This window comes from Ambystoma mexicanum, chromosome 6q (assembly GCF_040938575.1).
Source record: "Ambystoma mexicanum isolate Mex_15411 chromosome 6q, UKY_AmexF1_1, whole genome shotgun sequence".
Classification (NCBI taxonomy): Eukaryota; Metazoa; Chordata; class Amphibia; order Caudata; family Ambystomatidae; genus Ambystoma; species Ambystoma mexicanum.
Window position 1 is genome coordinate 496,183,588 of NC_090937.1, and position 26,318 is coordinate 496,209,905.

A 26,318-nucleotide genomic window follows, 5' to 3' on the forward strand; every position below is an offset into this window, starting at 1 on the left:
AATTGGAAGTGGCCACTGAGTGCCGCCTGCAGTTGCTCGGGGTCCCAGGTTCGGCCAGTCGGGCCAGCCAGTGGGGAGCGGGGGGTTGGTTGGTTGGTGCATGGCACATGGCTGTGCAGTGCAGAGCAGTGCCCCTCGGGTTTGGAGCGGCGGGGAGACCGTGACAGGGATTCGGCAGAGCAGCGGGCACCGCAAACATGGGCAACGCGCCACTCTGCCAAGTTTGCCACGGGGACAAGAGCGGAACTCTGCCAGGTAACCTGCAGGATTTGGAGAAGGCCCGAGACTACTATGGGTGGAAAAATGAGGGCAGCGCGGAGCCTGAAACATGGGTGAGTCAATCCTTTGGCCTGGGACACTCTTTGTGCACCTCTGATACGCTTGCGAAATACACTCCACCAGTTGGTACAAATGTATCAACTTCGGCAGGATGCAAAGCTATGGCGGAGTTCCCCGGTTTCCAATTCTAGCAGCAGGTGCTCAACACACTGAGCTATCTTAAAGACTATGTCCCTGGTTGTCAGGTAGTGGGCACGAGCACGGGAGTTTGAGTGGCTGGGTTCTAAATGCCCCCTTACTTTTTTTTTTAGAAAACTTTTTGCAAAACCCTTTAATGAATATTGCTATTCTGATATTGCACAGTAGGCAGCTGCGATGGTGTATGTCACCCAATGCAATTCCAACGGGGCAATTTTCATGTGTTTTGGGCCCAAAATGTCTCTGCCTGGTGTCGTGCTGCGCCTGTCACGTCAGACACCCGCCAGAACGTCCTCATCTAGCACAGGCCCTGTTCGCACCGAGCATAGCCGTGGCAGCGGCAGCCCGTCCTCTTGAGCTGTTGTGTGATCGTGGCATTTGGATTGTAATTGGAATGACAGCTGGCACCTTGCCCTGGGATACCCAGAGAGCCTTTTCATCTCCCACAATGCCCTGAATGCGAGCGCGTGACCTGTCAGACCGCCCTAAACCCGGATGTGTTGCTTTCAAAGTTTCCAGGCCCTGCCTCGCCGTGCTCTCGCGAGACAGAAGAGCGCAGAAAGAAAGAGAAATAGGCCGAGTGTTCAACTGTGGCTGTAAAGTTAGTGTGGGTCCCTGATTTTCGCCAGAGTGCAGGGGCTTTATGTTGTGTACCCTTTTCCTTAGATGCCATTGCATATAGGATTGGGAAGCTAGAGTGGATAGGGGGACATAAAACAAGGAAAGGAATTGTGTACTTACGTACATTATTACGTTCATACGCACGTATGTGTACGTACTTACATTATTATTACGTACACAATTCCTTTCCATGATCCTTTCCTTTCTAAAAACACGAAATTCCATATATCAATTTAAACAAAACTTTACCATAGTTATTTTTTGTGTGTTATGAACTAGAATTCCTCTTTGTAATTTAAGTGGTTGTGCTATGAGTAATATACAGTATTTTGTTGGCCTTTTGTGAGCTGGTAGCATAACCCAGTGGGATAAAGCATCTGTTGTAGAGAGTATTGTGCAACGTGAAGGTCACTGAGTTGGATGCCGGGGATGAGGTCATGGAGTTAGATGCCAATGGTGGAGGTCATGGGGTTGGATGCCGATGGTGGAGGTCATGGGGTTGGGTGCCGATGGTGGAGGTCATGGGGTTGGATGCCGATGGTGGAGGTCATGGGGTTGGATGTCGATGGTGGAGGTCCTGGGGTTGGATGCCGATGGTGGAGGTCATGGGGTTGGATGCTGGTGGTGGAGGTCATGGGGTTGGATGCCGATGGTGGAGGTCATGGGGTTGGGTGCCGGTGGTGGAAGTGATGGAGTTGGATGCCGATGGTGGAGGTCATGGGGTTGGATGCCGATGGTGGAGGTCATGGGGTTGGATGCCGGTGATGAGGTCATGGGGTTGGATGCCGATGGTGGAGGTCATGGGGTTGGATGCTGATTGTGGAGGTCATGGGGTTGGATGCCAATGGTGGAGGTCATGGGGTTGGATGCCGATAGTGGAGGTCATGGGGTTGGATGCCGATGGTGGAGGTCATGGGGTTGGATGCCGATGGTGGAGGTCATGGTGTTGGATGCCGGTGATGAAGGTCATGGAGTTGGATGCTGGTGGTGGAGGTGATGGAGTTGGATGCCGATGGTGGAGGTCATGGGGTTGGATGCCAGTGATGAAGGTCATGGGGTTGGATGCCGATGATGAAGGTCATGGAGTTGGATGATGGTGGTGGAGGTCATGGAGTTCGATGCCGGTGGTGGATGTCATGGAGTTCGATGCTGGTGTCGTCAACGCCAATATTCCCACTTGCGTATGAATACAACTGAGCGAGCTAATTGTAACTGTGAGCCCAGGGGTACAGTTAGGTGCACTAGTGGACATCCTTAAGCTGCCCGATTCCCCAGCATGCACCACTATTCATCTAATGTCAAGCAATGGCTTTATGTGAACAGCTTGTTCAGCATTTGGTAGCAAGATTGGGTGCTCTGACTGCACCCAGTAGAAGGTGGTGGGCCGGCTCAGATTATACCACAACACATAGATACAATCTCAAGAAAGAAAACTGATTTTAACACATTATTATAAATTTATATATATGTAAATATATACACACACGCACCAGAAGCCTTATCATCGGACAATATAATATAGCAAAATTAAGGATAATTCAAAGACAGAAAAAGACAAATCCATGCGGTACTAATGATTGCAAGCACTAGAATAGTCAATGATAACTCATACACAAGAGAACTATTCAGCATCCTCAGAGAGCTGGAAGCCCCTATCCCTCAAGTCGCCACGCAGAATAAAAACTGCCTGGTGCACCAGCATTCAGAATGCTATGCTGCAAAGAATGGGCATGTTACAGAAAACATACTCTGCAAACAAACAAGCCTTAAACACTCCAGCCAGGACACCCTAGCCAACTATGTCACCCCGACACCCCTCTGTTCAACTTTAGCAAAATATCCATTCAGGATACCCTGCATATCTTGAAAAGCCTAAAGCCTTTGAGGTGCAAAGGAGATGTCTGCCCACCCCCCCTCATCAAAGACTGCGCAGAAGTTCTGGCCCCGATCATCGCGGAATTCATCAACACCTCCTTCACAACAGGCATTGTAGCATCTAGCCTTAAAGAAGCCTGGGTTCTACCTCTTCTAAAAATAAAAAAACTCTCTTGACCCAGCCTTAACCAACAACTATAGGCCCATCACCACAGTCCCATTCTTACTAAAAATAGTCGACAGAGCAGCCTATGTCCAGATTCAACGTCATCTAGAGTCAAACCACATCCTTGGTGTTCGTCGGTCGGGGATCCACCCCGGCCACGGTACAGAGTCCGCACTCCTAGACCTCAAGAACCAGATGGACGAGATCAGGGATGAGGGAAAGCCTGCCCTACTGCTCTTACTAGACCTGTCCGGTGTTCGATTTAGTCGACCACAAGATACAATGCCATCACCTCACCTCTGCAGCTGCCTTTTCACCAGAAGCAGCATCAAGGATAGCATCATTCCTAGAAGGAAAAGTTATGAAAAAATTCTCTGATAATGCTTGTGCAGCGCCTGTCCAAATCAATTGTGGAGTTCCCCTAGGGTCATGTGTCTCACCAACACTTTACAACATCTTCGCAAAGCCTCTTTTTGACCTCCTGGAGTCACAGGGCATACTATACACCAACTATGCAGACAACACCCAAATTCATCTCCCTATCTTTGGAATTTACTCCAACAACGTCACCTTGCTTAACTCTACATATGTTAACATCCAAGCCTGGATGGCGACCTGCAGATTCCTATATACACATTCCAGAATCACAATAATCATTTTGATGTTGCCCCAGTCTCAACAACCGAAGTGAAGTATGGAACATTATCACACGCCTCAAACCTTCCAGGTGCCAAAGTGAAATATGCACAGCCTCATTGATTAAAGAATGTGCGGCTGAACTCACCCCCTTTATTACAACACTAAGCAACACCTCCTTTGAAACAAGTACCGTCCTCACTAACCTTAAAGATGCGTGGGTTCTTCCCCTACTGAAGAAACCTATCTTAGACCCCAATATACCAACAAACTACCGTCCGATAACAACAGTGCCCTTCCTCCTTAAAATACTGGACAGAGAAGCCTATCTGTAAAGCCAAAATCATTTGGAAACCAACAACCTCTTAGGCCTCCACCAATCAGGCTTCCGCCCAGGACACGGCACAGAGTCAGCCTTGTTGGATCTAAAAATACAAATAGATGGGATTAAAGACCACAGCAACATAGCAATCCTCCTCCTGCTAGACCTCTCAGCAGCCTTTGACATAGTCAACCACAACATACTGTGCAAACACCTTGCCTCGGTGGCCCACTTCTCAACTAATGCCATACATTGCAAACAGTCCTTTTTAACAAATAGAACCATGAGGGTCTTCTCACCCATTGCAGCAGCATTGCCAGCCCCTGTCACCTGCAGAGCTCTGCAAGGATCCTGTATCCTTGCAGAGCTCTGCAAGGATCCTGTATCTCCCCCACACTCTACAATATTTTCACCAAACCACTATTCGACCATCTTGATGACTTGGGTGTCACCTACACTAACTGCGCAGATGACACCCAAATCTCCATACCTATAACAGGCACATATGACCAAGACACTAAATCACTAAATGAAATCTACCAAACCATCCAAGCTTGGATGGCCCAACATGGACTCTGTCTAAAAGATGAAAAAACAGAATTACTCCTCATTGGCTCACAATACCGCCTAAATAAACTCGATGATGCCTTCAAATCCTTTGCTATTGATGGCATCACCATCAATGTCTCCAAGGAAGTAAAAACCCTGGGCATTTACCTTGATTCTGCTCTAACCTTAACTAAACAAGTCAATGCCAGGCATCCGCGCAGCCTACATATCTAAGCTTATCAATGCATGCAGACCTTTGCTGTCCTCAGTCAGCTGCATCACTTTGGCTAGAGCACTCATCTTATCCAGATTGGACTACTGTAATGCCTTCTACACAGGTACTAATAGACACAATATAAAAAAAAACTTCAGGTGATTCAAAATAATGCTCTAAGGGCAGCGCTTAACATCCTCAAAAACAATCACTTACTACGGCAAGACGGAAAGCCCACTGGCTACTGGTCCATGATCGCATAATGTTCAAAACCCTTTCCCTGACACACAAATGCATATCGAACTCAGCCTCTAAGTACTTCTCCAACAAATTCACAAGAAACAAATCCAATAGACCTATGCGCTTAGCCAACACACATTTACTCACCATTCTTAAATATAAACTACAGAAAGCAGGAGGTAGTAGCTTCCCAGTGGCAGCTGCCAAACATTGGAACACACTACCATCCTCAGTAAGATCTGAATTCTTATGGTCCTTCCGCAAAAGTATGAAAACTTGGCTATTCACACGAGATCGGCTAAATTAAACTAAGCGTCTCTCACGCCACTCTGCATATCCATGCTTCCCATTACCATTCAACTATATACTTCTTGCTGAATTTGAACTGTTAAGTTACACCTTCTTACATATGTATGCATTAATATGTGATGTACTTCTAAACTGAACATTAACTGTTAAGTGACACATTATTACACTGTATGTACTCTCCAAAAAACTAGTGCCCAGATGCTTCAGGGTTAGGCGCGCTTTACAAATGTCAAAATAAATGAATAAATAGACCCATGGCCTCTGCCTTAATGACAAAAAGAGCAAACTTCTCCTCATTGGGCCTCACTCTTTGCTAAAAAAACGTGACCCAGAATACTTGGCCTTCAATATAGATGTCACTAAGATCTCGGTCAAATTTAGGAGTGTACCTAGATGCTACCCTCACCCTATCCCGTCAAGTAAACGCTATATCCTCCTCAGCGGCATACTCCACCAAACTCCTCAACGCCGCTAGACCCTATCTCTCAGTAGATAGATGCCTAAAGATTGCCCGGGCTGTAGTAGGTGCAAGGCTAGACTACTGCAATGCCCTCTCCGCTGCCACTTCCACTCACAACATTCAAAAACTCCAAACTATTCAAAACAATGCCCTACGAGCTGTCCTGAACCTGCACGGGTCAGAACATAGATCTGATGCCTGAAAAGCAGTACACCGACTTCCTATCCCTCAAAGAATTCTTTTCCAAGTCACTTGCCATCATGCACAGGTGCATTTCAAAATCGGCCCCTCAAAACATGGTTCTGCATCAAACGGATAGGCCGCTCAGAACTCCCTACACTCACTAGTGCAACCCAAATTCAAGCGCGTTAGAGCTGGAGGTTCCAGCTTTCCAGTCACTGCCGCGAAACAATGGAACGCTCTCCCACCAGCACTGAGAGCAGAAGAATTCTACCGCACCTTTCGCGGAGCCCTCAACACCTGGCTGTTTCCTTAAGCCCTATCATGCTGCAGGACTCCTCGAAACTCATGCACTATTTATGATATAAGTAACGCTATGCTACTGAACATGCTTCTTGCATATGTAACGCTATGTCTCTGATATATGTACATCATGCTTTTGATTATGAGTCTAATACTTGCAAACCCTTTGTTTTTGAATATGTACTCTACCTGCCCATGGGCCACATGTAACTGGTTTCCACAAGCGCCCTGATCGCTGAGGGTTTGAGTGTGCTATACAAATGTATAAATAAATAAATAAATAGCCTGTTGATTAATAGCTAATTAAATTTGACTAGATAGCAAGTGTAATAAACATGTCTTCTCTTAAAACAATATATACCATTTATTTGACAACAAATAGCAGATAAACATCAATATTAAAATCGAACAGATATTTGCATATCAGAAAATTCATCCGCAAGATCCCTGTAAGGCTGTAACCATGTGCTTATGTATGTCTAGAATAACATATTGTTTCCTAGAAAGGAATTGTCAATAAAAATAGTCAATGGTAAGGGATCATGGGAGTTGTAGTCCAAAACATCTGGAGAGCCAAAGGTTGCAGACCCTTGTTATTTACTAATTGGTCATCAGCCTTTATCTTCTATTGTTGTGATCAAAGAGTTGTTTTAGCAGTTAATATGACATACCTTATTGTAACCACTGTTGGGTAATGCAGCGATTCCAATACGCTTTACCCTTCTAGTCATTTTTTCACAGTGTAAATGCAGTGATATTGACAATAATTAATGTTACGTGGTCCAAAGAGATGAACCCGTGCATTTCCACCTGGAGAAACAACAACTTGCTGTCCACCTTGATATTGAGAATAAAAGTAAAGTGGTAATTAGTCTTTAAAAAACTTGAAAAATGGGTTTAAAAATACAAATGGAATAAAATCTCACTCCGGACATATGCTCAAGCTGTAGGGGTTGTGAATAGCATCTCCTGACAACGCCTAGACAATTATAAGTCTCTAGCAAGTCTCTAGCAAAGCTGGAAATGGAAATTCTTCAAGGCAGTCCAGGTGTAGACGCTTCCAGAATGGTTTTATAAATGTAAGGTGTGCACACAGCTAACAGACTGAGGGTTACTCTGCAGCCCTCATTGGAAAAAACAGGGGTTCAGTTTCATCTTTCCAAGGACTGCACAATTTTGTGGTGATACAAGGGCCGCTCAGTCAGTTGTTTCAAAACAATGCTCACAAAAAGGAAGCCAGTCCATTGCCACCCAAAAGGCTGCGATGGTCTACACAGGACACAAACAGGTCTTAGTCCAATTGATGCGTGTTCCGGCTCCTCAGTCATAGGGAGCACTGCGATGGGAACATGCTGCTTCTAGGCAATATGTTGTACAGGGCTTCCCCTTCTGGACAGCATCCAGACAGCACAGTTTTTTGCAACAGAGAGACATCATCCAATGTGGACGGATCTCGATTTAGACAGCAGCCATTGCGAAAGAAGTTCTCCCCAGCACTACAAAATGACACCAGGACCCCAAAGAACGTGCCAGGGGATGGGCATTGGGGTACGCCTTGGCACCAAGAAGAGTTTACAGGCTCATCCTCTCGAAGGGGTTATTAATGGACGGTACTTCAAGGGAGGCGCCAGGAGACGGCACTTACTGTCTTTTGTTCATGGACAGCTCCCAATTCAGGATGGCATTTGTAGGTAAGGAAGGATTGGTCATTTAGAGGGTTGGATTTGGATTCTCAGTCATCTTTTCCTCTTCACAGTCCTTACTAAAGTATAGAGGTTTGCACCTGCCCTACATCAGGATTGTTGGCACCTCCACAAAGAATATTGAAAAACTCAAAATTGTCCAAATGAGTGCTCTCCGGGCTGCCATCAACATCCCGAGAAGGCACCACATTTCCGCTGCCAGGAACCAAGCTCAGTGGCTGCGCATTAGAGCGTGTCATCTTCAAAACACTGGCCCTCACTCACAAATGTACCCACCACGCAGCCCATCAATACTTATCACAAAGAATCACCAGGCCACCCCCAGGGAGACCTACCAGAACCCCATACACCAACCTACCCTCAGTGCCCAAGGTCACAAGAGCGAGGGCTGGAGACTCCAACTTCCCATTGATTGCAGCCACGCAGTGGAACTCCCCGCCATCCAACCTCAGAGGAATATCATCCCACATAGCCTTCCACAAAGCAATCAAAACACTTCTGTTCGTCTGAACCCACCAGTATCTTTGCTGTGAAACACTGAATTTTCGAATATCCTGCTTGTAACACTGTCACTCTTAAGTAACTAAGTTGTTATCAGTGCTACCTCTGTAATTCTAACTTGCTACACCGTATGTAGCCAGTAAGCAAAGTATGTAACATGTAACCAAGTCACTCTCTTGCAACAGCGCCTCGATGCCCCTGGGCTGTTAGTGCTCTTTATAAATACAAATAAATAAATAAATAAATAAAATAAATAGGATGCTGGAATTCCCCCACAGCAAGTATTACCACAGGCCTGTGTGGACAAGAGACAAAACAACTGCAACCAATTCAAAGGGTTTGAGACTCCACAGACTCCTCTCGACAGGAAACATTGCATCATATCATGGGACCTTTCAGAAAAAAAGATATCCCCGACCTTCATTTATACAGCGAAGACATTTCCCAAATGACATGTTTCCTGTGGCTGTCTGTACAAGGTGCCTTCTGTTGACATCAGTAACACTATCTTGTTCCAACCTGCTGTGTGAACCTAGTACTTGGTGACACCCCTTTTTCCCAGGGCCCATTGTCTTCCCCACACCTTGAGATGTGTGGGTGTGAACAATCTTTTTCCACCATTTAGGAATTCTATTTAGCACTGAACGTATATCTGACCTGTCTTTGTACATTGACACCAACTACCAAACCATGTAGTTTCTTGGATTCCTAAGTACAGAACAATTCAAAACATTACATATTTTGAGGGTTTTTCCTGCTTCCTGCCGCCAACCCTTTTAAATATTATAAACAATAATCCCAGAAATGCAGAGTCCTTGATTAAAGTAGGCAGCTCCAATTCCATTTGTAGAGAAAAAACGCACAGACAGGACTCTGTGTTTAGCATTTCATAGAGTGTTACAGGGAAACAAGTAAAAAATAAAGATACATTATTGGCAAAAATGGCGCTAAACTGAACAATGATAAGCAACTCTAGCACGTACACAGACAACATTTGGGGGATTTCCTCGTACTAAATCAATTCATTTGGAGTTGAGAGGAAAATAGTCATGTTTTTGCCATTGTGTCCTATAGGAGAAAGCAGTTCTTTGTCTTTCCCATACAGTAAAGAACTGCACAGGTCTTCAGCCGGTCAGATTTGGTGTTTTTGCCTTTACTTTTCTGTTTCCCATTTCATGCCTACGCATCCTGTGTAAGGGAGAAGAGTGCCCCACCTGAGCTCTAACATTGCTCATCCCAGGTGTCTCTTGCAGTGGTGTTGCTCCTCCTTCACCAATCATCTGGCTCTCTTCACCCCTACCCCACTGCTTATCTTGGCCAGCTTCGGCCCCCTCCTGTGCGCCACTTCTGTCGGTGGCAGCGCCTCTCTGAGCAGCCCACTACACCGCACGCACGCACGCACGCGCACACACACACACACACACACACACACACACACTCTCTCTCTCTCTCTCTCTCTCTCTCTCTCTCTCTCTGGAATTTTGCGCTGAAGAATGATATATCTGTAATAAGTACACAGCGAAGGAAAATCAGATTGTTACAAACAATCTCATTGGCCCTCGGTAGGTACTTACCTACCTGACATGACTCCGGTCACAGCCGTGTCCATCGGGGTTCCTTTCGCAACTGGCCACCATGGACAGGAGAGAAGGAACTAGTCCCTTCTCTTCTTTCCATGGCGCCCATTTTCTTGGTTTACCTTTCGCCCCTATCTTTTTAATGGCCGCCATGGAAAGGGAGAAAGGACTATGTGTTGTCCCTTCTCCTGTTCCATGGTGGCCATCTTCTTTGTTTATTTTTCAAAAATCTTTTAAATGGCCGCCATGGAAAGGGAGAATGGACATTGCTTCCCGTTCCATGGCGGCCATCTACGGGCCCCGGTGTATTACCTGGAGCAGTAATAGCCCCTAGCTCAGAGCTTAATTCTTGAGAGGCTGTGGCATTAACAATGTTATACTTGATATCATTATATTTCCATAGACTCATGAGAGAAATTAAAACTTGCAACCCATGCTAGACAATATTGTGTTCTTGGTTCTGAAGAAGGTCTGCTCAATAAAAGGTGGTAGATGCCAAAACATGCAGAAAAGTGCTGCAGATAAGGTTTGGAAGTGGGAGTATTTTACACCCTATTTTTTAAAGTTGGGAGTAAAATGATTTTTTAGGGAATCAAAATGTCAGTCCAATTGCCAATGAGAGAATTTTATAAGCGAGTAAACATATGTTTTTTCTTTGCACCTAGTTATTCATGCACATTAAAGGATACATGTTTACTTTTTTTATCAGGCAGCTCTAATAGTAGTTTCTTGATATGATATGATATTTTATTTATGATATTTTATTTATATCGCACCCATACACAAGTGTTTCAAGGTGGTACTATGTGCACTACTGGTCCAAACATATCCATGAAGCTGCGTGGGTGAAAGCAGGGGCATATGGTTCTACGTGTTTATTTCATATGTTTTGTTGGGAGTATTTTTACTCCCCATTTTTATTTTTGGGGAGTATTTGCGTATTTTTAGGGAGCAAAAGTGGCCAGTACACCCTTTATCTATAGGGCTGATACAGAATGTTGGCCAGAGGCTAATGTATCATGGTTTGATAAGATACCAATGTTGTTGAAGAGAAAATCATTAATTAGTTAAATATATAAATATAATTAAATGTGTAAAAACTAATAACTGTCCCTATTTGAATTGGATTTTGTGTGTGTGTAAATGTATTGATGTGATTGAAAATACTTGTAATAGGCGTTTGGCATGTAGTGAGGCGGAGTTTGGGTATGTATGTAAATGTGTTTTTGTAATTCGATAACTTGTCGTCTATTTAGAAATGATATGTGTTGTAATATGGAATAGGAGATCCGTTGGTTTGTTTGTGAGTATGGCCGACTTGATATAAAAGACTGAGGGGGTCATTACGAGTACGGCGGTAAGGGGTTAACGGCACCAATAAGGATGCCAGTGCCGTTAACCCCTTACCGCCACATTCCGAGGTCCCTTATCGGGTCCCACTAAGGGACCAGGGAGCTAATAACGGGCTCGCTATTTGTGGGCCCATTATTAGCTCCCTCCCCATTCCCATTGAGCCCTTTGGGGGCTCGAATGGGAATGGGGAAGGGTTTTGTGGATGGGGATTTACCGGGTCCTCCAAGGTTGGAATGACCCGGTAAGTCCCCATTCAGAGAACCCAGACCCGGACCCGACTTTGGAGGCAGCCATGCTGCTAATATCACCATGGCTACCTCCAAACTCGTAATGAGCCCCTGAATCTATACCCATGAAATATGTGGTACAGAAGATGAATCCCCTTTGGGAAGATATTGAGTGATTATCTTTCATTAAAGCCTGCAGGCCTTATTTAATACACTAAAAACTGCAAAGACAGTACTATGTGCTTAGTGTTTCATCAAAGTTACAGGGAAAGATGTCAAACATGAGAAATGTTATTATGCCGGCCTCACAGTAACACCTATTGTTGATTGGATAGCTCAGTGGGTACAAATCATGGCTTTTTTACATCTCTAGTAATCTTGCCAGTGCCAGCTAAGCTGGCCGCTCCTCTTCTTGGCAGAAGTGGAGGCTTGGGAAAAGGAAGGCGGGACTAGACAGGTGCAAGGAGTTTAGCGTTAAGCTACAATCCACTTTGGCACCTCCTTTATTGCATTGGGTGCAAGATTTTACGTTTCAAGGTTCAATACGGCAGCCATGTTGTTCCAAGATGGTGGAACCATAGGCGCAGCTTAGAAGGGCATTGTTGTGGCACCAATGGTGCAGTACATTCAGAGCAGTCCCAAGCAACGAGTATTTGCCCCACAGGCTGGGGGCTTTAAGTGGGCTGGGTCTCTGAGGGTAGGGAATGTGGCCTTTGCACATCACTTGATGTGGTGCCAGTGCAATGATTTATGCTGCTCCAGATGAAGTGCCATCTTGGCATAGTCCCGCCCTCGATTGGTTCAAGATTTCGTGAAATGGCCCACTAGATAGCTCCCCCTGTTGCAGCTTTAGTCTATGAATAGCTGCCATTTTACATTTCCGCCTTTTCATAAGGAGCCGCTTGAAAGCCATGTTTTTGTTCAGAACTGAAACACGGATATCGGGTACATCGTTTGCTGCTGTAGCCACCAGTTGCCATGGCAATCATCCGTTAGGTCAGACAGGAAGAGACTGGACACGGTTCTCGAGGTTGCGGAATAGGCCATGCACGTCTGTTCCTGTTGTACTTTCCCTATTACCAAGGCCAGCCTACGAGTACCTGCATGCACATTAAAGGACAGGACTGGCCAAGGCTCTCAGACCTGACATGGGGCCACAAAGAGACCTACGAGCAGTGGTCGAAGTGAAAGAAAAGAAGGAGTGGAACTATGTTCCCTGCTAGCCTGCCCGCTCCTCACAAACCGCATTGCCATGCCCCCTCCCACACACAATACAAACCCCAAAACACATTTGCCTGCTGTTTAAGGGAATGTTCAGTGCACTGAAAGTGCAAGTTTCAACTTCTTCCTACACTGTTATTTTAAAACGAAACCGTTCCAGAACGGTTTCTTTTTAAAATAAAAGTATAGGAACAGTAAAAGAAGTAGAGGAGAACAACTCCCGCCCGCTCCCCCGCCCACTTCGACCACTGCCTACGAGGGATGGACATTTGTGAGATAATAGTGAAGAATTAGACAAAATACACACGGACATCAATGGTACGTGTGCTGCGCTGCCACCAATGAGGTCCCCAAATGTATTTGAAACTTTTATAAAAATAAAAAGTGTTTTTTATCGGAAAGAGAGAGCGAATATTGTATGGGTTCATGTGTGAATTTCAAGAGCTGAGAAAAATATCCCCCAGAAAATAGGTTTTTATGCTGGGCAATATACTAAACAGATAAACACACTTATGCTTCAAAAGAATTGTAAAGACGTGCACAGATGTTAAATGCTCCATAGGAATATCACTGATAACATTCTGGGCCTCATTACGAGTCCGGCAGTAGCCGTGCCGGTAAAACCGGTAGGCTGCCACCGTACTCATGATTTTTCGGCACCTGGCTTCCCGGAATTACCAGGGTATTACGACCCCGCCATTCCGGGAAGTCAGGCACTGGAAAAATGGTATTCCCCATTCCCATTTGAGACCTGTAGGACCCAGTGGGAATTGGGATGATGGTAGCACCGGCACCGTTCATAACGGTGACGCTGCTACCCTGAAAGTCTGCGAGCGGGTGCTGCTCCGCCCGCCAGGTCAAACTTGTACTCTGCCGGTCCGGTAACAACGGTGCCGGTAAGCCTACCGGCACCGTTGTTACCGCAGCGGCAGGGTCGTGATGCTACCTTCTCTGTCTATGATCGCCAGTGGGGAGTTGGGTGCCCACTTTGGGCTGCATTGCAGTGTGTGGAGAATTTGCTGCGCAGAGAGCCTCCCAAAGCTGGGAAACCCCTGCCAGGCATGCATCTCATTCTATTGGCAGCACCGCATCTATGTCCTATGTTCTCATATGCACTCCATTTCAGCGGTGGATACAGCGTTGACCAGTCCATTTACAGTTTGCTAGGAAAAGGGGTGCTTTTGTACTCTGGCAGTCAAGCTAGACGTAGTGTCCTGCGCCGCCATCTGGCTTGTGCCCCGGTCCGCAGCAATATCAAAGCCCTATGGTGCAGCTGGGCTCAAAGCACAGGGTTCAAAATTGCCAGGAGCTGGAAGCCACTTAGCTCCTGGTTATAGCCAGGGGGAGCCTGCTTAGCCTGAAACCAGCAGCTTCCAGGAGCTACTTTTGACTCCTCTGGCAAGCAAACCTAGCCATGTGATATCATCTGTGTATGTTTGGGAATGGATATAAAGGGGAATGAAGAACACACCCAAGGGGCATTTACAGCATATTCAATAATGTAAAATTGACAAAAAGTAAGAGTTTGCATCTTGCGCAAAGTTAGATTTGCAGCGCACTATGCACTAGCTCCTGGTTCCCCATAGGCAGATCCTACCCAACTGATTATGCCCGATGCCCAGGAGCGGATTTTTGCTCAAGTCAACAAATCCCATTTTCGATCCCTGTTATCACAAGTATTGATCCAGTTCGTTTCTGGATTCCTAGAATATTTGGAAAGTCCAAAGCTCCAGGGGAAGGAGGGTCCAGAACCCTGGTGCAAAGTCAGTTGCAGCATAGGCGTTTGGATGGATATTGGGCTGTATATGGCCAGTGAAGAAAGAGAAAACATCGAACCTTCTCCTGATGGCATTAAAGTACCAGCTGAAACCAGGATACTCCAAAAACGAGTTACACGCTGCAGCTGTTCTCAGCTGGGCGCTTCTCTGGAGCAGTTTAGTAGATGACCATAAACCCATCTGCCTGAGATATTAAAGCTATATTAACGGGGCAACTCGAATGCCCACCAGGGGTTCGCTGTAAGTTTGTCGACAGCCACCAGAGATCCGCCATTTCTTATTGCAGTTTCAGTAGTGACCTGGTGTTGATCATATCTTTTCGGTTCCGTCTTCGGACTCATTGCGGACACTACATCATCCTTAGTGCCCTCTGCCTTGGTTCTTAGTGAGGTAAGAATTGGCCACTGTATGCCGCACCAAGCATGGTAAACCATCTTACACACAAGTGCCTTCCACAACACTAATTGCACGGTACAGATGGTTGAGGGTCACAATATGTCCAGACTGGGGAGATTTATTAGCAACTCAATGGATTCTTGGAGTAACATCAGGCAAGTACAGATTATAGTCATCTGTAACTATTTATGGATTTATTTAATTAACAATTGATTACAGCACCAAACTTGCCACAAGGGTAGCAGAGCAGTAACCATTCAACCAGAGTTACAATAACACAGACCGGTTGGCCGGCGAAAGGCGTGAGGGACCAGTCAAAGGGAGTCAAGAGTAAAGCGGAGAAGAGATGCAAGTCTGGGATCAGGCAGTTTCTTGGCGGTGGGCCATTGTACATTCTTAGTGCCAAACAGGGGAAGAGTTGACTCCGAGCCTTGGATCTGCTGATGGTCCCCCCCACCACCCTCTATGGTGCATGTGCCTCCCTGCGCATTGATGGTGCCTGCGCTTGCTAGCTCTGCATCTGGGGCAGCAGGCGTTGCTCCAGTCCGAGCTCTTCACTCCAGTGACTAGACTCAGGGTGGGCGTGATTCCCGCTAGGGCTGGCTATGCGGAGGCCTTCAGGGAGGGTGCTGCTTCCCTGGGCACATGCAAGAGCCAGAGACTGGAGACCGAAATGATATGGCAATTCCCTTCTGAACAAGAGTACCACAGGACTTCTTGCTCAGAAGAGAATTGCCATAGCATTTCGGTGCTGGACTGCCCATGTGGGCGGGACAAAGACTGATATGCAAATGGTTATTTCCCATCTGTGAAAGGTACAGTGAGCAAAAAGCGTGCGCTGCAAACTCTCCTCTCAGAACAGGTTATCATGCCATGTTCTTTCTGCAGAGGAGCGCCTGCTACCTTTTTTTGAAATTTTACAAAAATAAACACGACCACCTTAACTGATTCAGTAATTGGCAATAAGAACAGGTGCGCCGAGTGGCATATAACATCCCTTTGCATGCAGTGTGAACACCTATCATGGACTGAGCCTGTCACTCATCTGTAGACCACACCATGTCATCAGTGTGTTCGTTGATGTGTTGCTTAGGTCTGATCTGACCTGTCTTCAGCTCTAATTCTATCCCTTTGGCCTGCAGTGGTAGTTCGCTGCCGCTCGTTCGTTCATGGCGCCTTGTGGTGACTTTGCAGCGCTTGATCCTAGGGGTCTGTGTGTGTGTGTTTCGAGCTCCGAGTCACACCTCAGACCCTGGAAGCAGAATGTGCTGTGTGTGTGTTTGTGATTCACAATGCGCAGAAGTCTTGGGCGCCAAAGCACAAGTCTGCAGCGCTGAGCGACTGTGGACCACCGTTATAGAGAGAAGTCATGGCCTGTACTTATGCAGCTCCAGGAAACACAGCTGAGTAATGGCTTCTAAGAATCCCTGTAATGTTAGGGTGCACGAGTGACGCTTCTGAGCGATGCACCATGGGACACAAGGATGGTGTCCTTGCGTTTTTCTGCTGGAGGGCAGCCCCTCTGAAGCCACAGGCCTGGCTGTGAAAGCCAAGCTGCAGCCATGAGGATTTCATTGGGGTGTGGCCGGGATCCAGGCCGGATCCTCTCCCGGGAGGTGAGGCAGCGGGTAAAACATGCCTGCACAAAATATGCATGCATGAGACACCTTTGCTGCAGAATCTGGACATGCTCCAAGCACGCAGAATATATTTCAATGCAACATTTCCCTTCCCCTGAGTTGATTACCTGGAGCCATGAGGCTTTATAGATTCCAGGTGCAGCCTTCACAGCCTTCCCTTTACAGTCACCACAAGTGCATCGTCTGAAGCAGTGCTGCACTACTCGGGGACTCTGGCCTCTAAACCTCTCAGGCATTCCATATAACCAACGGCTATGTACATGATTTCCAATGTGCATCAATTGGAGGCAAGTTGACCTCATGAATATTCATGTTGGGAAACATGCAATGACTTCAGCCTCCAAGGCCGGCATGTGTGCCCCCTTGGCCTGCATGGAATAGTATAGGCTTGCCATGCTTCTGGACTGTCTCCAGGCCGCACCTGCTGTCTATTCCTCTTGGATTTGCCATGTCACAGCAGTCACAGATGGGGAGTTTGGGAATAGGCAAATTCTCACCCCATTGGACGTAGGCATTACAGCATATTTGAAAAGGAAGGTTTGCCCCTCTATTTTGCCCTGCTTCTTGTGCCAGGATGCTTGACAACTATCAAAGGACCTGCTGGCTTATCTGCCAACTACTGCCCAGGCAAGGGGTTTCGCCCTCCAAATGGAAACCGGGCGCAAGCTCCCTAGAGGCTTAGTTATACTCTGGTGTCTGATCCAACTAAGATGCTGATTCTGTGGTGGCGCACGGGCGCACACTCAGAGGACGAGAGGGGTGAAACCCAGTGGGCACCGGCTAAAACAGAAACCATTGCTGCATTATTTCAAACTATTGAACCTGTTTTGGCACTCTGCCAAAAAAAAGCAGTCCATTTCAATGATAAAAACGCCTTGATGTGAAGTGCCCTAAGCCCTTGCTTCCTTCCCCCTTTCCACCTCCTCCCAATGGCACGCAGGTGGGAATTTTCTGGGAGAAAGCATTATTCTGGGTCTGTTGGTTGTTGCAGTGAGACTAATGAAATTACAATGAGTACATTCTGTGTACCCTAACTGCATCGTCAAAACATCGGTATAGCGTTCTTTCATCGACTGGTGTAATTTCAATGGTTTTTTTTCGGAGTACAATTTACCCAAAAAACTCATCGAAATATATAGGGTGGAGGAGGCGTTGGAACAGTATATATAAGGGGTGGGGTGGTCGGAATAGGTAAAACACAATAGGGGATGGGGGTTTGGCGGGGGGAAACCCCCTAAACTAAAAATAAAATCAATTTCGATGTGTTTTTTCGGTAAAAAAAATACTCAGGAAAAAAACCCATCGAAATTACGCTCATCGATGAAATGACATAGAACCCAAAACATCACCGTGGGGCTTGTTCCTCAGGTGCTACTAAGCTACTCTCCCCACTGTTTGACCCACACTCTTCCTTCCTTGCGCATCCCCTTTCTCTGCTTATTTCCCACTTGTGTAGGCTTCTTCGCACACCATAATCATTGGAGTGAACCAAAGACCGTACCCCATCCCATGGTACAAACCTCGATACTCATACTCCCCGCAGGGGAGAATTTGGCTCCTACCGGCCTGTGATTAGCCAAGCCCTGGTGATGAGCGAGCTTGAGTCTAGCCCGTGCCTACCAAACCTGTGACTTCTTAGTAAGCAGATGTGACTTTTACATGCAACGGCATGACTAGCGACACTGTGCACAGGACCACAGGACCTGCATCTAAGGAGGACCCGCATGTAAAACGCTACCAGAGAGACTGCAGGACTGGAAGGCCCACCGACAGGCTCAGTGTTACATAGGCTGAGATATGGGAATTCATTTTATTTTACTTTTACAATTTTAGCAAAGCACAAAACCCAGAGTCCTCTAGGCGCTAGTTACAATACAAGTGCAGTTGAAGAGTTCGCAGTGTAGGGCTAAGCATGACAGTTACAACAAAAAGCATTAGCAGCAAGATACTGATAAAGGCAACGGTATGCAGATAGCACGAGCCGTGGAGAAAGCTTGGTGGGTATGGACATTAAGTGGAGGTAGAATGTATACATGTGCGTGCTTATAGGTACACAGTGACCGTGGCGGTCAGGGTTTGCGTTGCTTAGTCTCTGCTTGCATTCCTACGGTGGTCCATTAACATGTGTCCGAGAGCTCGACCTTCACAAGTCTTGCATATTAAGCCGTGTCTTGTGACTGGTGTTGCCTTTAGGTCATCGTGCATGCCCCCTTACACCTGCAGCTGTGTATAATGTTCCGCACCCCATGCAGAGTCATGCGCTTAGAACTCATTATGCATGCCCTCGAGCGAGCAAACCGTATGCCTCGATCCATCCAATTAAAGTAGGCCATGAAAATGACCAGCGTCAGCCGGATCCGGCGGGTACTTTCTGGGCCGTTTGCACCCAGCAAGCAGACTGTAGTTTTTTTGTCCCGTGAGGTTATTTTATCAAGATTCTTAACTTTTATTGCAAGTGTACCCTGGCATGTATGATGCAGTCATTCATCAAAACCAAAATGGTCTTGCTCCTCATTAATGTCTGAGTGTATCTCTGTTTACTCGCCCTTTGTTCCCATTGATTCTCCTCTGCACTCAACCGCACTGTCCCATGGCCTCCCTGTAATTCCTCTCCTTTCCCCTGCAACCCGTTGCTGATCGAAAATCAAAGGCAGCCCAACTGGGGCTGTCTTCCCAACTCTGCTTACACTTCACTTACTAGTAAAGAGGGAGATCCCCTGCCCTCACCCCATCCTCCCTGCCTAACCCCACCACTGCCCCCAGTGATGCTTTGTATATTTAGATAGTAGTACTCCTGCATTTAAAGCACTTGCCCCCTTAGGTTAATGTTATCTTTGTGAATCACTTGTTTTCTTCTAGACTGTTTTTTTCCCTGTTTGTTTGGTTCCTGATTTTGTCCCACTTTTTACACCCTTATAAACTGACCGACCATTTGGTCCCATCTTTGTGCTATTGTACCGGCACCCTACACGGGACTGCCTCCACATTTGTAAGTGTGCTAGTGTAAGTCATTTCTGATCAAAATTGACATCTTTCTTTGCGAAGGCGTCATGAAGTAAACACAGACAACTGAATTAAAGTTTGGGCTATAAACTTTTATTAAATCAAAAAGAGGGGTAGTAAAATGCCTAGCAGGCCCTATGCTAAGGTGGGACTTCCCTTCCTAAATGAAACTAAGGATAGTGTATGTCAGGAAGTCCAAAGAAAATGTCTCTGTGTCCAAAACCTCTACTCGCCCTTACGTATATTGGTATATTATGTGCAGGGATGTCAGCATCAAAATAATAAGTGTTCAAATAACAGTTCCAAGCTTTTTCCAGCTCTTGGTTGGAAAGGGGTTCTGTTCCCCAAGCTTTCAAGTCTTTCAACTTTTCCCCAATCATGATTCTTTATAATACAAACGTATTATTATTGTTAAGTGGAGGTACAATATATACATGTGCATGCTTATATATAAACAATGAGGTTGATTGTATATTACAAACGTATTATAAAGAATCGTGATTTGGGAAAGGTTGAAAGACTTGGTTTGTTGCCAATTTCACAAAGTTCAGTTCCTTAATTTCAGTTAACACAAGATTTCCTTTATAGTCATCACAAGTTTCTTTGCAGGTATTTTAAGTGGATTTTCCATAGGTGGGTGTCCTCGGTCTAGGCACAGTTGTCGGACCACACGGTCCACCCATTACAGGTCACGCAACTGACACACCTGACTTGCTTCTCTTTCATATGCATGTTGCCACTGCTTCAGCTCTACAGTGGTACTTGGTTTATTTCTCATTTCACATCCTCATGATGCTTTACCATTGCTTGTTCTGCCAATATTGACTTGTTGCACTTTCACATACACGTATGGCTCTTGCCAATGCTTGTTCTCCCAAGTTACACAGCTCCTTTTTATTCTTTTGGCTGTTGCCAATGCTAGCTCTCTCAAAGTACACAGTTCCTTTATATTGTGAGGTTCCACAAAAACTGCTTTCATTCAGATCTGTATTCAACAATACCTACTTTCATTTCGGATCAGTACTCAAAATGCTTGCTTTAATTCGACTCAGTATTCAAAAGTGCGTGCTTTCATTTATATCAGCATTCGTTAAAGTTCTCACAGGTCGGACATGCCGTCCTGATGGCCCCCTGCCTAGCTTGACTCACTGGTTGGTTCTTCCGACGTTGTAGTGAGGCTTCCGGCCGCCACAAGCTCTCTCGTTCTCATGCGGCGCCTCGCTCCGTCTCCAAACCAGCTCTCTGTGGCTTTGCTCACACCACTGATGCATTTCTTGCAGATCGGGCCTCGCTCTGCAGCTTTGCCTGGTCACGCCGATTCTCTCTCCAGCTCAGGCCTCCAGCTTCCTTCAGCCCTGCTTCCGGCTGAATACCGTGCATCTACCTGGGATTCTCGAGCACTCCGTCTGCCCTGCTGCCTTCCAGGAGAGGTCTGCTCTTGTCCAGCAGTCCATAGATCTGCTGACCCCATTTTCACCGTTCTTGCTGCTTTTAAACTTCCCGCCAGGTTGATAGTTCCAAAAAGGACTGGACCGCGCATTGCTGGCTTGGGAGTTCTGCATTGCTCTTCCTTACCTCCACCTCGTCTCAGTACCTAAATGGTGTGTGTATGTGTGTGGGTCAATAAAAAGAGAACATATTGCTCTCGTTTGTCTCTTCCTTGTCCCAGTACCTAACTGGTATCTATTGGAGGATGTTTTATTGGAAAAATAGGTAAGGGACTGGCAATAGCCTAAAAAGGCTTGGAGGATGTCGGACTGGGAGAAATGGGGGATACCGCATCTCACCCAAGGGTGCCTTACCTCCACTCCCTAATTCTCCTCCACCCAGGTAGTCCTCCCTCACATATCCAACCCCAGGGTCAGGATCTGATAGTGACAGCCTTTCCTTGACCACCTGGGAGGAGGTTATCTGGGGAAAAGAAGTCAGGACGCCCTCAGATTCCTCACATCTTCTTCAAATAAATACAAATACAGTCTGAGAAATAGGCTTAAGACATGCTTTGATTTACCCTCCTATTCCAGCATTTCCTTTCCAAACTCTATTGATAAGCATGGGGCCTTTCAATTCATCTGGGCTTACTGGAGTGGTGTGAGAGTGGTGTGAAGTGTACTTTGTTCACATTCTGCTGTGACATATACTATGCAACGCCAGGTGCCCCGGCTCCTGTATTGGGTATCTTAAGACCCATCTTTAATGCCTTTCAGCTGAATCAAAATGAAGTGGCGTGCTTGTTCATTCGCGCGATTCAATCATTTTTATTTCTCAGGGGATTCCCCATGTAATCAGGTTGAAACTCTACTCGGGACCATATTTTAGCCTTCAAGACATATCGAAAGTGACCTGTTAGCAATCAAGAATACCACAGTGATGAAATATCCACGCTCAAAATCCACTTGCGTGTTTCAGTTTTATTTGGACATCACACCTTTGAACGTGGGTTGTAAGGTGGTGTGCAGTTTCTGCTATTTTATAGTTGTGATGTTTTTTCTTTAGTTTTAAGTAATATGCTATTAATTATGAATGATGTGTTGTGTAAATACACCGTTTGGTAAATAACAGGATGCCCAGCAAGTCCACAAAGTAATCTGAAATGAAACGAGCTACATCTCAGCAATAGATGTTTAGGGTGGTTTGTCCCTCCCAACTTGTTTAAAGAAAAAAGAAAAGAAGCGTACGCTGAACTACTGGCACTTGCAAGTCATCCAATGTTTAATGAGCACATAACGTAAAGCTGAGGCTTTTACAGAATTCATTCACGTTACAGCTCATTTTTAAGGATTTGTGGGGCAGAGAGAAGAGGCGGAAATGCTGGAGTTTCCTATGGGGCCACCAGCATTATGCTCCAGTATAAAGCAGGCGATCCCCATAGGGATCCATTGTACATTCTGTCTAGCAGGTAAAATTACATTTAAACGCTGCCCAACATGCTCGCTTGTTGGACAGCGTTTATTTGTACTTGTGAACACTGCTTACAATGAAAATTAAATGAAATCTGACATGCAAGCATGTTGGGCAGCATTTAATTGTAATTTTGAGCGCCACTTGCCATGTGAGCATGGCAAGCAGCGATCACAATTAAAAGTAAACGCTGCCTGGCACTGGCAAGTTGTTCAATGAGCACGTAATATAAAGCTGAGGCTTTTACACCATTCTTTCACGTTATGGCTCATTTTCCATAATAAGTGTAGCGGAGAGGAGGGGCAGGAAAGCTGGAGTTTGCTATGGGGGCTGCCAGCATTATGCCCCAGCATAAACCAGGCAATCCCCATAGGGATCCATTGTACATGCTGCCTGCCATGCACTTATGGCAGGCAGCATGTACACTTACAATTAAACGCTGCCCGACATGCTCATTTTTGTCGGACAGCCTTTATTTGTACTTGTGAACACTACTTACCATGTGCGCATGGTAAGCAGTGTTCACAATGAAAATTAAATGCTGCCCGACATGCAACCATGTTGGGCAGCATTTAATTGTAATTGCGAATGCTAAGCAGCGATCACAATTCAAAGTAAACGCTGCCTGGCAAGTGAGCATTCCAAGCAGCATTTACTCACTTTGATTGACAGAGTGCAAAAGTGCAGGGCACATGTACGCCTTTTGCCCTGTATTGTTGCACTCTGCCATGCAAATGATGAAAATTTGGTGACAAGGAGCCATTTACCTTGCAGTACTAACGTAATGGCTTCCCGCTGTCAAATTACGAGTTGATAGAAATAAGCTCCCTTGTCTTTTTCTGTTTATAGGTATACTGCAAATGATTACGCCTCCAGAGTGGCCTAATTTGTAGATGTTGTATACCCAGGGTCAGTGATGCTCCAAGCAAAGGCACATAGTGGCGCCCTTCTCCCGTATAATGGTGCCACTGTTAATATTTTGCAGCCAAAATGATGCAATGGGGTGGCTTTCTGCTGCCCCAGTCAGCTGGCTAGTATTACCTTACTGTGGCTCTGTCCTAGTGAAAAAAAGAATGAGTGCACTTGGGCTTGTGCCCTTTTAGTGCCTTGTGTGTCCCTACACCACCCGTCCCTAATGTTGTGGCATGCATTGCTTTTGCTGTAGTCATCTGAGGTGGCAGCTCACAGAATGTTCTTTTCCTCTCTCTCTTTGCAGTCGGACAGCAATGCGAGTTTCCTCCGCGCTGCCAGAGCCGGAAACCTGGACAAGGTGGTGGAATACCTGAAAGGCGGCATCGACATCAATACATGCAATCAGGTAAGGCCTGTTATTATAACATAGCGCCTAATGCGATGTAAGATGCATCATGGCCCTCGATATCCCTCACGCCTTCATTGATTGCCGCCTCTTTATCGCTTGAATATAAGCCCCAGGAGTTGGGGCGCACCTGCCATAATCCTTTTAGAAACATAAAGCGCCGTGCTTAGCCCACACTAAGACTTGACACAGGCACTGCATGCCATTTCCCACACTGTTACGTGTATGGCGTAGGCCTGAGATTAGCAGGACACGCATGCGGTTTTTTAGGTGGACAGCCTGCATAGGTTCCCATGCATGATCCATGCATGCAGTACACCATGTCCCACAACACGACCTCAACATGTAAAATCGCCCAGAACAGCGTCCAACACACGTATTGGCTAGCCTACCAAACATGATATTTACTACTCTTGTTATGTACTGTCATGCTCTTTGCACATAATGTGCCTTACCATAACATATTATATTGTTTTGCAAAAGTAGAACTGCTCTTTTTTTAGTTTTGACTGTTGGTGTAGCAGACACCAATTGCCGCCTCATTATGTGTGTAGCGTTCAGGATAAAATGGAGGTGAATCCACCATCCTACCGCCAAAGTTTGACAGAATTACTCTGGCGGAACTAGTGCCAGCGGTAGTTAAATCAAAATTCCCAGCGAGTCCTATGAACTCCGAAAATGGGGACTTAACCACCACGCCGCCACTTGTAATCCGATGGTATGTCCACGGGATCAAGTGGCTGTAACTGCAATCGAGTTTGGCAGATTTACCACCGAACTACCACCAAACTCGTAATGAGACCCTTTGTCATGTACCATGTAAAGAGATGATGATCTTGGGCTAAGAGCTGCATTGAAAACATTTCCTACATCGCGCATTCTTCTACATGCAAAGGATCTTGTGGCATGGCTACTAACACCAGGGGAGTTGCTAGGTCTGGAAAAGACCCGGGGCTAAGCTGATGTTAGAACTGTTGGGACTGGGGGCTAGCTAGTCTTTTGGCTGTAGCTTCTGAGATTCTATCAGGGGCTACAGCCAAAAGATCAGGGGCTATAGCCCCCTTAGCCCCCCCTAGCAACGCCCCTGACTAACACCACAGAATGGCGTGACAGGCATGCTCCCAGGTGCAGAGCAGGGCATGATCTCACAGTTTGACAAGCGAAGCCTACTGCCGCAGTAGGGGTTTTTCCCTCCCCACCTCGGTAACACCCAGCCAATGATGCGCGCGCTTGGTCATTGAATATCAATCTCTGGTAATGGAGTGAGTACCTGGGTATTTGATGGCAATCTCTGGTAATGGTGTGAGTAGCTGGACTATTTATGTTATGTTAATGCGCTTTCATACTGTGCCAAACCACCAGCATAGTAGTAGTTTCAGAGTGCATAGGTGTGTCTGTGGAGTAGCGCACTCTGCACATGTCGGGGGTATCCAGAACTTAGTCAGCAGAGGAAGATAAGAGGATGGGAAACGGGGAATGGATGCTACAAACACAGGGATGGGTGGAAAGCAGCAGGGAAGAAAATAATGTTCTGTGAAAGTATGGGGGCATGTCAATCCTGTAGGGGGACCATATTTATGGGGGAAACCTGGCAGTGGTGTGAGTACCTAAGTTATTGATGCCAACGGCTTATATATGATGGACTACCTTTCATAGGATGGGGCCGTATCCGGCAATGGCGAAGGCCTGGTCATTACCCTATAAATGAGTTTTTAAAAGTATTGCTTTTATCAGTGCATGTTGGGTAGATACCCCAATTCCTTCTGCTCCTCCAACGCCTTTAGCGGTCCCTGTCTACACCCTGTGCTGTATCCACATCTTGCCGGCCCCACAGAGACATGTGCACGAATGAATGCTGAGGCCAGCATGACCTCTGCTTGACCTATGATGCTGTGTGGATAGGACTGACCAGGAAACAGAGCACCATGGTAGTGCTTTGATAATGGTGCATCAGCTCTAGACTTGTTCAGCAGTAACAGCACCCATTCTGGCCTGACGCATGCGCAATAGGCAGTACACGCAGTTAGGCACTGACGTGCAGATCCGATGCACATGCGTATTTGGATTGAAAGGAACCCGTTCGGGGGCCAAGGCGATTGGCAGTGCCGTTGTCTCTTCTTGTTCACTGCTTGTGTTGTGAAGGGTCACACACTGGGAATCCCGCCTCTTGCTATATTCTGGAACTTCCGAAATGTTGTGTTCAAACTTCTTTACTATTTGAAAGGATACACAGCTGTTCTGTGCAAGTTCAACAATACAGTATAACCCAAGAAATCCTGTTAAAGGGAATTGCAAAAGATTGTAGACAGCAGTGCGTTTCTGAAGAGCGTGTGCATGGGAACAGTGAA

General features: G+C 46.2%; 1 protein-coding gene across 40 annotated transcripts in view; it reads left to right on the forward strand.

Moving 5' to 3' along the window:
* ANK2 (ankyrin 2) overlaps positions 1 to 26,318 on the forward strand; it is a 1,645,279-nt gene that overhangs the window by 880,283 nt on the left and 738,678 nt on the right. For 35 of the 40 annotated variants that reach the window (XM_069630993.1, XM_069630997.1, XM_069630984.1 and 32 more), the window contains one exon: positions 23,869 to 23,970. In XM_069630993.1, coding sequence (XP_069487094.1) covers positions 23,869 to 23,970 — 102 coding nt within the window. Of the gene's footprint in view, positions 1 to 91; positions 333 to 23,868; positions 23,971 to 26,318 lie in introns of those variants that run through there. The other 5 variants (XM_069630985.1, XM_069630988.1, XM_069631012.1 and 2 more) reach the window with 4 other exon arrangements.